At 39.4% G+C, this 14,761-nt stretch overlaps 1 protein-coding gene across 1 annotated transcript in view; it reads left to right on the top strand.

The window, feature by feature from the left end:
* Window positions 1-11,067, top strand: part of LOC130680543 (spliceosome-associated protein CWC15 homolog) — a 31,839-nt gene extending 20,772 nt beyond the window's left edge. Inside the window, exon 5 of the mRNA XM_057491279.1 lies at window positions 10,353-11,067. Coding sequence (XP_057347262.1) covers window positions 10,353-10,482 — 130 coding nt within the window. The 3' untranslated portion in view covers window positions 10,483-11,067. The remainder of the gene's footprint in view (window positions 1-10,352) is intronic.
* The last annotated feature ends 3,694 nt before the right edge of the window (window positions 11,068-14,761 follow it).

Here is a 14,761-nt window from a genome sequence, read left to right as displayed (position 1 = left end):
TGAGCAGGCACTGGAGGCTGGGCGACAGAGGACATAAGAAAAGCGCGCGACCATTTTTTTTTTGCTTTTTTGCTGTTTTGTTTTGGCAAGCGCTTTTTGGAAGTCTTAAAGGGACAGGGACCCCAATACTAGGGAAACAGGGCAGCAAGAACAGTGAGCAGGCACTGGAGGCTGGGCGACAGAGGACATAAGAAAAGCGCGCAACCATTTTTTTTTTTTTTTTGCTTTTTTGCTGTTTTGTTTTGGCGAGCGCTTTTTGGAAGTCTTAAAGGGATAGGGACCCCAATACTAGGGAAACAGGGCAGAAAGACCGGTGAGCAGAGGCCTGAGGCTGGCACCGGAGAATAAAGAAAAATGAACGACCACCCCTTTTTTTTTTTTTTTTTATTAAAAACTTTTTTTTTTTTTTAATTAAAAAATTTTTTTTTCTTATTTTTTTTTTGGTGGTCGTTGTTTTGTTTTGGCGGGTGCTTTTTGGAAGTCTTAAAGGGGCAGGGGGGGGTCACTTAATCCAGTGGTAGGGAATCCGGGATCTCTGGGCACCCTAACCCCTGGGCTGCAGGGAGCAGGCAGGCCCCTTACGGAGATAAATAGCCTCCCAGCAGCTCCTGCTCCAACGCGACTCCACCACTTTGGAGTAGCTGCCCGAGCCAGGCCACGCCCACAGCAACAGCGGAGATTAACTCCATAGCAGCCGGGCAGGAAGCAGAAACCCTGTCTGCACGCAGCTGCGCAGCACAAGCCACTAGAGGTCGCTGTTCTCCCAGGAGAGGAGGGCCACAAACCAACAAGAAAGGAAGTCCTTCCAGCCGTCACTCGTCCCAGTTCTGCAGACTATTCCTATCACCATGAAAAGGCAAAGCTACAGGCAGACAAAGATCACAGAGACAACACCAGAGAAGGAGACAGACCTAACCAGTCTTCCTGAAAAAGAATTCAAAATAAGAATCATAAACATGCTGACAGAGATGCAGACAAATACGCAAGAGAAATGGGATGAAGTCCGGAAGGAGATCACAGATGCCAGAAAGGAGATCGCAGAAATGAAACAAACTCTGGAAGGGTTTATAAGCAGAATGGATAGAATGCAAGAGGCCATTGATGGAATTGAAATCAGAGAACAGGAACGCATAGAAGCTGACATAGAGAGAGACAAAAGGATCTCCAGGAATGAAACAATATTAAGAGAACTGTGTGACCAATCTAAAAGGAACAATGTCCGTATTATAGGGGTCCCAGAAGAAGAAGAGAGAGGAAAAGAGATGGAAAGTATCTTAGAAGAAATAATTGCTGAAAACTTCCCCACACTGGGGGAGGAAATAATCGAACAGACCACGGAAATACACAGAACCCCCAACAGAAAGGATCCAAGAAGGACAACACCAAGACACATAATAATTAAAATGGCAAAGATCAAGGACAAGGAAAGAGTTTTAAAGGAAGCTAGAGAGAAAAAGGTCACCTATAAAGGGAAACCCATCAGGCTAACATCAGATTTCTCAACAGAAACTTTACAGGCCAGAAGAGAATGGCATGATATATTTAATACAATAAAACAGAAGGGCCTTGAACCAAGGATACTGTATCCAGCACGACTATCATTCAAATATGACGGTGGGATTAAACAATTCCCAGACAAACAAAAGCTGAGGGAATTTGCTTCCCACAAACCACCTCTACAGAACATCTTACAGGGACTGCTCTAGATGGGAGCACTCCTAGAAAGAGCACAGCACAAAACACCCAACATATGAAGAATCAAGGAGGAGGAACAAGAAGGGAGAGAAGAAAAGAATCTCCAGACAGTGTATATAACAGCTCAATAAGTGAGCTAAGTTAGGCAGTAAGACACTAAAGAGGCTAACCTTGAACCTTTGGTAACCACGAATTTAAAGCCTGCAATGGCAATAAGTACATATCTTTCAATAGTCATCCTAAATGTTAATGGGTTGAATGCACCAATCAAAAGACACAGAGTAACAGAATGGATAAAAAAGCAAGATCCATCTATATGCTGCTTACAAGAAACTCACCTCAAACCCAAAGACATGTACAGACTAAAAGTCAAGGGATGGAAAAACATATTTCAAGCAAACAACAGTGAGAAGAAAGCAGGGGTTGCAGTACTAATATCAGACAAAATAGACTTCAAAACAAAGAAAGTAACAAGAGATAAAGAAGGACACTACATAATGATAAAGGGCTCAGTCAAACAAGAGGATATAACCATTCTAAATATATATGCACCCAACACAGGAGCACCAGCATATGTGAAACAAATACTAACAGAACTAAAGGGGGATATAGACTGCAATGCATTCATTCTAGGAGACTTCAACACACCACTCACCCCAAAGGATAGATCCACTGGGCAGAAAATAAGTAAGGACACGGAAGCACTGAACAACACAGTAGAGCAGATGAACCTAATAGACATCTATAGAACTCTACATCCAAAAGCAGCGGGATATACATTCTTCTCAAGTGCACATGGAACATTCTCCAGAATAGACCACATACAAGGCCACAAAAAGAGCCTCAGAAAACTCCAAAAGATTGAAATCCTACCAACCAACTTTTCAGACCACAAAGGCAGAAAACTAGAAATAAACTGTACAAAGAAAGCAAAGAGGCTCACAAACACATGGAGGCTTAACAACACGCTCCTAAATAATCAATGGATCAATGACCAAATCAAAAGGGAGATCCAGCAGTATATGGAAACAAATGACAACAACAACACTAAGCCCCAACTTCTGTGGGACACAGCAAAAGCAGTCTTAAGAGGAAAGTATATAGCAATCCAAGCATATTTAAAAAAGGAAGAGCAATCTCAAATGAATGGTCTAATGTCACAATTATCGAAATTGGAAAAAGAAGAACAGATGAGGCCTAAGGTCAGCAGAAGGAGGGACATAATAAAGATCAGAGAAGAAATAAATAAAATTGAGAAGAATAAAACAATAGCAAAAATCAATGAAACCAAGAGCTGGTTCTTCGAGAAAATAAACAAAATAGATAAGCCTCTAGCCAGACTTATTAAGAAGAAAAGAGAGTCAACACAAATCAACAGTATCAGAAACGAGAAAGGAAAAATCACGACGGACCCCACGGAAATGCAAAGAATTATTGGAGAATACTATGAAAACCTATATGCTAACAAGCTGGGAAACCTAGGAGAAATGGACAACTTCCTAGAAAAATATAACCTTCCAAGATTGACCCAGGAAGAAACAGAAAATCTAAACAGACCAATTACCAGCAACGAAATTGAAGAGGTAATCAAAAAACTACCAAAGAACAAAACCCCCGGGCCAGATGGATTTACCTCGGAATTTTATCAGACATACAGGGAAGACATAATACCCATTCTCTTTAAAGTTTTCCAAAAAATAGAGGAGGAGGGGATACTCCCAAACTCATTCTATGAAGCTAACATCACCCTAATACCAAAACCAGGCAAAGACCCCACCAAAAAAGAAAACTACAGACCAATATCCCTGATGAACGTAGATGCAAAAATACTCAACAAAATATTAGCAAACCGAATTCAAAAATACATCAAAAGGATCATACACCATGACCAAGTGGGATTCATCCCAGGGATGCAAGGATGGTACAACATTCGAAAGTCCATCAAAATCATCCACCACATCAACAAAAAGAAAGACAAAAACCACATGATCATCTCCATAGATGCTGAAAAAGCATTTGACAAAGTTCAACATCCATTCATGATAAAAACTCTCAGCAAAATGGGAATAGAGGGCAAGTACCTCAACATAATAAAGGCCATCTATGATAAACCCACAGCCAACATTATATTGAACAGCGAGAAGCTGAAAGCATTTCCTCTGAGATGGGAACTAGACAGGGATGCCCACTCTCTCCACTGTTATTTAACATAGTACTGGAGGTCCTAGCCACGGCAATCAGACAAAATAAAGAAATACAAGGAATCCAGATTGGTAAAGAAGAAGTTAAACTGTCACTATTTGCAGATGACATGATACTGTACATAAAAAACCCTAAAGACTCCACCCCAAAACTACTAGAACTGATATCGGAATACAGCAAAGTTGCAGGATACAAAATCAACACACAGAAATCTGTGGCTTTCCTGTATACTAACAATGAACCAACAGAAAGAGAAATCAGGAAAACAACTCCATTCACAATGGCATCAAAAAAAATAAAATACCTAGGAATAAACCTAACCAAAGAAGTGAAAGACTTATACTCTGAAAACTACAAGTCACTCTTAAGAGAAATTAAAGGGGACACTAACAGATGGAAACTCATCCCATGCTCGTGGCTAGGAAGAATTAATATCGTCAAAATGGCCATCCTGCCCAAAGCAATATACAGATTTGATGCAATCCCTATGAAACTACCAGCAACATTCTTCAATGAACTGGAACAAATAATTCAAAAATTCATATGGAAACACAAAAGACCCCGAATAGCCAAAGCAATCCTGAGAAAGAAGAATAAAGTAGGGGGGATCTCACTCCCCAACTTCAAGCTCTACTATAAAGCCATAGTAATCAAGACAATTTGGTACTGGCACAAGAGCAGAGCCACAGACCAATGGAACAGACTAGAGAATCCAGACATTAACCCAGACATATATGGTCCATTAATATTTGATAAAGGAGCCATGGACATACAATGGCGAAATGACAGTCTCTTCAACAGGTGGTGCTGGCAAAACTGGACAGCTACATGTAGGAGAATGAAACTGGACCATTGTCTAACCCCATATACAAAAGTAAACTCAAAATGGATCAAAGACCTGAATGTAAGCCATGAATCCATTAAACTCTTGGAAGAAAACATAGGCAAAAACCTCTTAGACATAAACATGAGTGACCTCTTCTTGAACATATCTCCCCGGGCAAGGAAAACAACAGCAAAAATGAGTAAGTGGGACTATATTAAGCTGAAAAGCTTCTGTACAGCAAAAGACACCATCAATAGAACAAGAAGGATCCCTACAGTATGGGAGAATATATTTGAAAATGACACATCCGATAAAGGCTTGACGTCCAGAATATATAAGGAGCTCACACACCTCAACAAACAAAAAACAAATAACCCAATTAAAAAATGGGCAGAGGAACTGAACAGACAGTTCTCCAAAAAAGAAATACAGATGGCCAACAGACACATGAAAAGATGCTCCACATCGCTAATTATCAGAGAAATGCAAATTAAAACTACAATGAGGTATCACCTCACACCAGTAAGGATGGCTGCCATCCAAAAGACAAACAACAACAAATGTTGGCGAGGCTGTGGAGAAAGGGGAACCCTCCTACACTGCTGGTGGGAATGTAAGTTAGTTCAACCATTGTGGAAAGCAGTATGGAGGTACATCAAAATGCTCAAAACAGACTTACCATTTGACCCAGGAATTCCACTCCTAGGAATTTACCCTAAGAATGCAGCAATCAAGTTTGAGAAAGACAGATGCACCCCTATGTTTATTGCAGCACTATTTACAATAGCCAAGAATTGGAAGCAACCTAAATGTCCATCAATAGATGAATGGATAAAGAAGATGTGGTACATATACACAATGGAATACTACTCAGCCATAAGAAAAGGGCAAATCCAATCATTTGCAGCAACATGGATGGAGCTGGAGGGTATTATGCTCAGTGAAACAAGCCAAGCGGAGAAAGAGAAATACCAAATGATTTCACTTATCTGTGGAATATAAGAACAAAGGAAAAACTGAAGGAACAAAACAGCAGCAGAATCACAGAACTCAAGAATGGACTAACAGGTACCAAAGGGAAATTGACTGGGGAGGATGGGTGGGTAGGGAGGGATAAGGGGGGGAGAAGTAGGGGGGTATTAAGATTAACATGCAAGGGGGGGTAGGAGAAAAGGGAGGGCTGTACAACACAGAGAAGGCAAGTAGTGATTCTACAACATTTTGCTATGCTGATGGACAATGACTGTAAAGGGGTTTATAGGGGAGATCTGGTATAGGGGAGAGCCTAGTAAGCATAATATTCGTCATGTAAGTGTAGATTAGTGATACCAAAAACAAAGAAAAAAAAAAAAAAGGGCAGTTCCTGTGTGGTAACCTCCAACGAGTTCTACACAAGGGTGTAAAGGGCATATAAAAGTGTAGGCAAAGGGTCTGTTTGTGTTTATACAGAGGATCAAAGCCTAATTGGGCTACCCCAAAAATGAACTAAGATACGATATGAAAAAGACCTTCCAACATCAGCACTCTCTGGAAGACTCATGCCAGAAGATGATCATCAAAAAACCCCAACAAAGATCCACGCACTGCTACAGCTGTAGATGCACTCATCCCACCCGTTCCTGGCTTGCCATGGGAATGAGGAAGGAGATATCTAAGCTGGCCTGTGCATACAGTAAAACAACAAATTTGACTGGATCTATACTGTTGGAACTCAACCAAGAATTTGGAGAAGTGCAAATTGTAGCGCTCCAAAGTCTTACAACTACAGACTATTTACTGTTAAAAGAACATATGGCATGTGAACAGTCCCCAGGAATGGGTTGTTTTAATTTGTCTGATTTCTCTCAGACTGTTCAAGTTCAGTTGGACAATATCCACCATATCATAGATAAGTTTTCACAAATGCCTAAGGTGCCTAACTGGTTTTCTTGGTTTCACTGGAGATGGCTGGTAATTACAGATATGCTTTGGTTATGTAACTATACTCCTATTATGTTAATGTGTGTGCGCAATTTAAGTAGTAGCTTAAAACCTATACATGCTGAAGTTACTCTACAAGAAGATATGCCAAAGAAATAATCAATCTTCCCATGTTTTCTTCCACCTGCTACTTCTACAGCTTTTCTTCTTCCTTCCTAATTACAACCCTTAAATAGAATTCGTGCCTCGTATCAAATTTACCGAGTATCATAATTCTTCCAAGTGGTAAAGATACCTCAACACAAATGCTGGGCATAGAAGCCACAGGGCATAAATATGCAAAGATGTAAAAAGCTAACCTTTTCAAACAATAAGGCTTCTCTCTCACTTACCAACTTCACATTTCCCTGTATGGCCCCAGAAGATGACTGGTTAGCCAGAGACGGGTAAGATTCCTCAAGGGAGGAACAACCTAAGACAGGCACAGTCGCAGGGGGGCCATCAGGTGAGAAATTGGGGATCAACAGAGGTGAGGCTTAGAACCTCACCCCCCCTGTTCTGAGAGAAATCTTCTGCATACGTGGATGTTTTATTGCCCTGGTCTAGCTTGGATTAACACATAGTCTACAGGCACACACCTGATCATCTACATTTGCTCTCTTACAACACTAAACTATGTTTTCTACCTTTATCTTGTATCTACCTACCACTTCAGTATTTTATTAAAAATAATAATAATAAGAGAGAAATGTAATATCCACACATAAATCAAGTATAAAAACCAAATGAGTATTCATATTTGAACTGACTGTTTATAGTTCATAATGCATGAGCAAAACTGAAAGTTTCTGTGATGACTGCCCTTGTACTGTTCACTATGTAACTTATTCATTATGTAAGAATTTGTTCTCCATGTAAGAACTTGTTTGTTATGCCTCAGAAGATTGGAGACTGACGAAAATTAGGCTTGGGGTGGATTAATGATTGTGCATTGAGCATTGACTCCCCTATACAGAATTTTATTGTCGTTAACAATCATTTGATCAATAAATATGAGAGATGCCCTCACAAAAAAAAAAAAAAAAAAAAGGACAGACTTCCAATGGTAAAATAAATAAGTAACCGGGATGTAATGTATAGCATAAGGAATATAGTCAAGATAATGTAACAGCTTGGTAGGGTGATAGCTGGAACCTCGAATTATGTATATAAATGTTCTACCACTGTGTTGTACACTTGAAACTAATGTAATGTAATACTGTGCGTCAACTACCCTTCAATAAAAAATAATTATTAAAAAAATAAATAAATAAAATAAACTTATTTTCAATAGAGATTTACAATAACCAGCTGTGTACCACGTATTTTTTAGAACACTAAGGACAGACCAAGGCACTGAGCTCTTGACCTTACAAAGCTTACATTTTAGGTGTATATGTCAGGGATCCCTAAGATTACCCTTCAAATTCAGAGACTCACATTAGGCCTCAGGCTCAGCATATGGTTGTACTCATGGCTAATGTAAAAATACACAGTTATATCACAAGGGGAAAAGATACCAGAAGAATCCATGTGTGTGCTTCCTTCCTTATGTTCTGTCCCTTTTGTGAAGTGTCACACAAATTCTTGACCCCAGCAGTGCAAGTACAGTGCAGTGTTTTCTGCCCAGAGAGTGTACATTAGAGACTCAGTGCCTGAGGTTTTCATTAGGGCTAGTCTGGTAGGCAAACTCTGCACAGCACATACCAAAATCCAGACTCCCAGAAGGGAAGCAGGTATTCTGCATAGTCCATATTTGTACAGATAGTCTAGGCACAATGACAGAAGATTCCTGAAATCCAGGTTCACAAATGCCAGCCATGGAGCAACCTCGTGAGCAGCCTGTCTTAGGCCTGATCTGTGAACTCTTTTCTATACTATGTGTGTTTGGAAGAGTGAAGTAGAAAGCTGAAGAGGGAGAATATAAAACAATAAATATTTTATGTAGTACTTCAAAAAGTAATACTAGAAAAATATAGCAGAAAAGCTTACAGGAGATGCTGAATAGGAGGCAAGTTGGTTATTTTATATGTGATCAAGGAACCCCGTAGGCTCACCTTTGAAACCATACCTATTTCTCACCACCTCCACTGCTACCCTCTCCCTCTGGGGTGATGCAGTACCTCTCAGTCGTCTGCTTGCACCCCCACTACCTTCTCCCTCCCTACCCACAGATTTTTTAGCAGCAGCGTTGTCATCCATTTAAAATGAAAGGTCACAACCTTGTTCTGAACTATCCAGTGGCTTCCTAACTCATTGGTAGTAAACTTTGAGTCCTTAACACCGGCCCATAAAACTATAAAAATTTACAGCCTCCATGCAGAGGCAACAGAATAGTCAAGGAAGGATTTGCTGGGAAGGTGACATTTTATCAGAGACCAGACTTCAAGTTATTTACCTAAGCAATTGAAAGGACTGAGATGGGGAAGAAAGTAAACTACTGTTGGAGGCAGGGGAGGTGACAGATTTAAGATATGGTAAGTTTAGGATGTTCTGTATGTTTTTGTGGAAATGTTGAGTAGTCCAAGTTGGAGATGATGGATTTGGGAGTTGTCAATTTATAGAAGTTTTTCAAAGCCATGAAATTCGATGAGATCACTAGGGAATAGCTTTAGGTAGAGAAGTCAGAGGACAGCCTGGGCTAATATTTAGAGATTGGGTAAATGACTAGCAATCATGCCTGGAACTGTGCCTGGTAGGTATGAGGTGTTTAGTAAGTGCTGATTGATTGGATTTTGATGAAAGAAACTAGAAAGAGGAGGAGCAGTTAGTGAGGAGGAGGAGAACCAGAAGAGACTGACATGTTGGAAGCCAATGAAACAAAACACTGGAAGAGGCCTGGAGTGATGATCTAGGTCAAATACTGATGACAGGGCTGGTAAAATGAGTACCGTGAACTGGCCACTCTACTTAGCCACATGGAAGAGCAGTTTTGGTGTTGAGAAGGAGAAGCTAAAAGTTTATTGGGAGTGGGTTGAGAGAGTGGTTAGAGAAAAATCTACTCAGATTATGTTTATATTAATATTAAACTATGTAGTTTTTCTGCCTTTTTTGGATGTAAATAGAATCATTCGGAGGTCAAAATATGTCTTAATATGCAGATCACATTTGACCTAGTTGTGCTCAGCTTTTCATATTTCTGGGTACTATACCAATGATGACTTTACTAACAATATTTCCAAATTGGTAAGTTTAGGATGTTCTGTATGTTTTTGTGGAAATGTTGAGTAGTCCAAGTTGGAGATGATGGATTTGGGAGTTGTCAATTTATAGAAGTTTTTCAAAGCCATGAAATTCGATGAGATCACTAGGGAATAGCTTTAGGTAGAGAAGTCAGAGGACAGCCTGGGCTACTATTTAGAGATTGGGTAAATGACTAGCATAATTTACCCATTTTGCTATAATTGTTTATAGGTGCCCCTATCCTTTGTTTATTTTCCATGTGCAGTTTCTTCTGGCATGCATACACGCATGTACAAAGAATGTGTGTTCTAAATAGATACTGCCTTCTTACTATTACAAAGCATGATCTGTTGGGTGTAATCAGCACATCAAATGATGTACATGTTGAGTATCTTTCTGTGTAATGACTAAGTTTTGCAGTTCGCATGCTGTTCTTGTCTCCTGAAACAAATATTATAAAAGCATTCTATTTCCTTTTTTCCCTCAGTTGGGATGACGATGTTGTTTTCAAGAACTGTGCAAAAGGTGTAGATGATCAGAAGAAAGACAAAAGATTTGTAAATGATACACTGCAATCAGAATTTCACAAAAAGTTCATGGAGAAATATATTAAGTAGTACAGTTTTATGTGATTTACAGTTTTATGATACTGTAGAATGTACACGGTCATTCGGACTTTATTTTGGTGGTGGGTTTTTTTTTTCTCTTTTCCCCCATCTAAGTTTTGTATAGGCTTTCCTAATTTTAAGGTCCAAAATATCTTTTCCTTTATTAATACCTTATTTGATAATGACTTGGGAATTGGTTTAACCCAGTTTCTGGTCTCTGAATTTTTCCATTTATGTTTTCTTTTTAATATAGGCAAGGGAATCTGCCTGGAATAAATACTTTTAATAGTCTAAATAACCGTATCTGTACCCAGCTTTTTTGTTGAAATGTATGCTGCTTATGACACATTGCGTATTTTCTTTGTGTATTATATTTCCTTGTGCATTACCTTCTCTCCCCATTTCTCTGACATTGGCTTAAGGTTAGTTAATTTGTGATATCTTCTCCAGGTTTTCTAAGACTATGATGGACGATGGAAGGGATCCCATTTTGAATCACATGTTGGTATGGAAGTGTCATCAACCACCAAGCTGCTTCAGTGGGTGCCCAAGGATGGGATGGGGTACCTCACCTCACTTGTGCAGGCATTTCTTTCTTTTCTGTTGGTGCAAGACAGGTGCTCCTTAAGCGTGCCTACGAAACATGTGATACTTGTGTTCTGAATACTCAGCTGCTTGTTTCTCTTGAATGAAGTAGAATTTACACACTGATAAACTTTAGCTACAAAGCCTAGAAAAAGTAACATCCAATGATGTTATTTAGATTATTAAAAATATTTATTCCAGGCAAATTCCCTTTCCTGTATTAAAAAGAAAACATGAATGGAAAAATTCAGAGACCAGAAACTGGGTTAAACCAACTCCCAAGTCCTTATCAAATAAGGTATCAATAAAGGAAAACATGCCTGTATACCTGGGAAATGAAGTTTTCCTAAACCTGGGCTGTGATCTTTGATAGAAAACTTGGGACCAAATAGTGAGCCTTGTACAGATAGAGACCCATTCGTAGGATTCCTCAGCTGTGAATTGATGTGGAGCTTAAGGTTAAAGGTAAAACTTTTAAAGCAAAAACAGTATGGCATTTATCACTGGCTATTTATTTAAACCATTTTCTATGAGACCTCACGCACTACTCCACGTTTCCCCAGGGGACACTGGGACGTAGGTCGTATGTAGCCTGAGTGGGGAGAGCTGGAGATGGAGCCCGGGTCTTGACTTCACATTCATACTCGTCATTTTTTCCAACTGAGGTATTTACACAAAACTTTGAATACAGCTTGTGTATTTTAAAAGCTTTTAACAATATTAAAACCTTGTTTTTGAAATATGTCCAACTTTACAATTTTTAAGTGCCTTTGCATTCATTTCAACTTCATAGCATCACTTATGTAAGAGGGAAATACTGGGTTATTCAAAGTTAAGGAAAATGAAACTCCAGCTGAGTTACTGGATCAAGGTTACTATGGGATGGGACATGTATAATTGCCTTAAAACTACATGACAATATGCTTAGAAATGTGAGAGGCATGATGAGATTTCCAAAACTAGTTGTCGGGTTTATGAGTAAAGCCTGAGGAAAAGGACTGGCAGCACTTAATTGCCTCTGAAAGGCATGTTACTCCCATCCAGGGGGTCCGATTTAGGTGCACTTTTACTCCAAGATCCGCTTATTCCAGATTCCCTGTTTGAACCTGATAGGTTCAGGTTCAGAAGAATCAAGAGTAACGCAAATTTCAATGATTCTGTTCCTTTCCTTCTGATTTTTTTTGTTGTTATCATTAATCTACAATTACATGAAGAACATTATGTTTACTAGGGTCCCCCCTTCACCAAGTCCCCCCCACAAACCCCATTACAGTCACTCTCCATCAGCGTAGTAAGATGTTATAGAATCACTACTTGTCTTCTCTGTGTTGCACAGCCCTCCCCATTCCCCCCCACAACATTATACATGCTAATCGTAATACCCCTTCCTTCTTCCCCGCCCTTATCCCACTCTTCCCTCCCATCCTCCCCAGTCCCTTCCCCTTTGGTAACTGTTAGTCCATTCTTGGGTTCTGTGATTCTGCTGCTGTTTTGTTCCTTCAGTTTTTCTTTGTTCTTATACTCCACATATGAATGAAATCATTTGGTATTTGTCTTTCTCCACTTGGCTTATTTCACTGAGCATAATATCCTCTAGCCCCATCCATGTTGTTGCAAATGGTAGGATTTGCTTTCTTCTTATAGCTGAGTAATATTCTGTTGTGTATATGTACCACATCTTCTTTATCCATTCATTTACTGATGGACACTTAGGTTGCTTCCATTTCTTGGCTATTGTAAATAGTGCAGCAATAAACATAGGGGTGCATCTGTCTTTTTCAAACTGGGCTGCTGCATTCTTAGGGTAAATTCCTAGAAGTGGAATTCCTGGGTCAAATGGTATGTCTATTTTGAGCATTTTGAGGAACCTCCATACTGCTTTCCACAATGGTTGAACTAATTTACATTCCCACCAGCAGTGTAGGAGGGTTCCCCTTTCTCCACAACCTCAACAACTTTTGTTGTTGTTTGTCTTTTGGATGTTGGTGATCCTTACTGGTGTGAGGTGATATCTCATTGTGGTTTTAATTTGCATATCTCTGATGACTAGCGATGTGGAGCATCTTTTCATGTGTCTGTTGGCCATCTGAATTTCTTCTTTAGAGAACTGTCTATTCAGCTCCTCTGCCCATTTTTTAATTGGATTATTTGTTTTTTGTTTGTTGAGGTGCGTGAGCTCTTTATATATTTTGGATGTCAACCCTTTATCGGATCTGTGATTTATGAATATATTCTCCCATACTGTAGGATACCTTTTCGTTCTATTGATGGTGTCCTTTGCTGTACAGAAGCTTTTCAGCTTGATGTAGTCCCACTTGTTCATTTTTGCTTTTGTTTTCCTTGCCCAGGGAGATATATTCATGAAGAAGTTGCTAATGTTCACATCTAAGAGATTTTTGCCTATGTTTTTATCTAAGAGTCTTATGGTTTCATGACTTACATTCAGGTCTTTGATCCATTTTGAATTTACTTTTGTGTATGGGGTTAGACAGTGATCCAGTTTCATTCTCTTAGATGTAGCTGTCCAGTTTTGCCAACACCAACTGTTAAAGAGGCTGTCATTTCCCCATTGTATGTCCATGGCTCCTTTATCTTATATTAATTGACCATATATGTTTGGGTTAATGTCTGGAGTCTCTATTCTGCTCCACTGGTCTGTGGCTCTGTTCTTGTGCCAGTACCAAATTGTCTTGATTACTGTGGCTTTGCAGTAGAGCTTGAAGTTGGGGAGTGAGATCCCCCCCACTTTATTCTTCCTTCTCAGTATTGCTTTGACTATTCGGGGTCTTTGGTGTTTCCATATGAATTTTTGAACTATTTGTTCCAGTTCGTTGAAGAATGATGTTGGTGATTTGATAGGGATTGCATCAAATCTGTATATTGCTTTGGGCAGGATGGCCATTTTGATGAAATTAATTCTTCCTAGCCAAGAGCATGGGATGAGTTTCCATTTGTTAGTGTCTTTAATTTCTCTTAAGAGTGTCTTACAGTTTTCAGGGTATGGGTCTTTCACTTCCTTGGTTAGGTTTATGCCTAGGTATTTTATTCTTTCTGATGCAATTGTGAATGGAGTTGTTTTCCTCATTTCTCTTTCTATTGGTTCATTGTTAGTGTATAGGAAAGCCACAGACTTCTGTGTATTAATTTTGTATCCTACAACTTTGCTGTATTCCGGTATCAGTTCTAGTAGTTTTGGAGTGAAGTCTTTAGGGTTTTTTATGTACAATATCATGTAATCTCTGCAAATAGTGACAGTTTAACTTCTTCTTTACCAATATGGATTCCTTGTATTTCTTTGTTTTGTCTGATTGCCATAGCTAGGACCTCCAGTACTATGTTAAATAACAGTGGGGAGAGTGGGCATCCCTGTCTTGTTCCTGATCTCAGAGGAAAAGCTTTCAGCTTCTTGCTGTTCAGTATGATGTTGGCTGTGGGTTTATCATAGATGGCCTTTATTACGTTGAGGTACTTGCCCTCTATTCCCATTTTGCTGAGAGGTTTTATCATGAATGGATGTTGAATTTTGTTGAATGCTTTTTCAGCATCTATGGAGATGATCATGTGGCTTTTGTCCTTCTTTTTCTTTATGTGATGGATGATGTTGATGGATTTTCGAATGTTGTGCCATCCTTGCATCCCTGGGATGAATCCCACTTGGTCATGGTGTATGATCCTTTTGATATATTTTTGAATTCAGTTTGCT

This window comes from Manis pentadactyla, chromosome 14, assembly GCF_030020395.1.
Source record: "Manis pentadactyla isolate mManPen7 chromosome 14, mManPen7.hap1, whole genome shotgun sequence".
In the NCBI taxonomy this organism is placed as follows: Eukaryota; Metazoa; Chordata; class Mammalia; order Pholidota; family Manidae; genus Manis; species Manis pentadactyla.
This window is presented reverse-complemented; position numbering and strand designations above follow the sequence as displayed.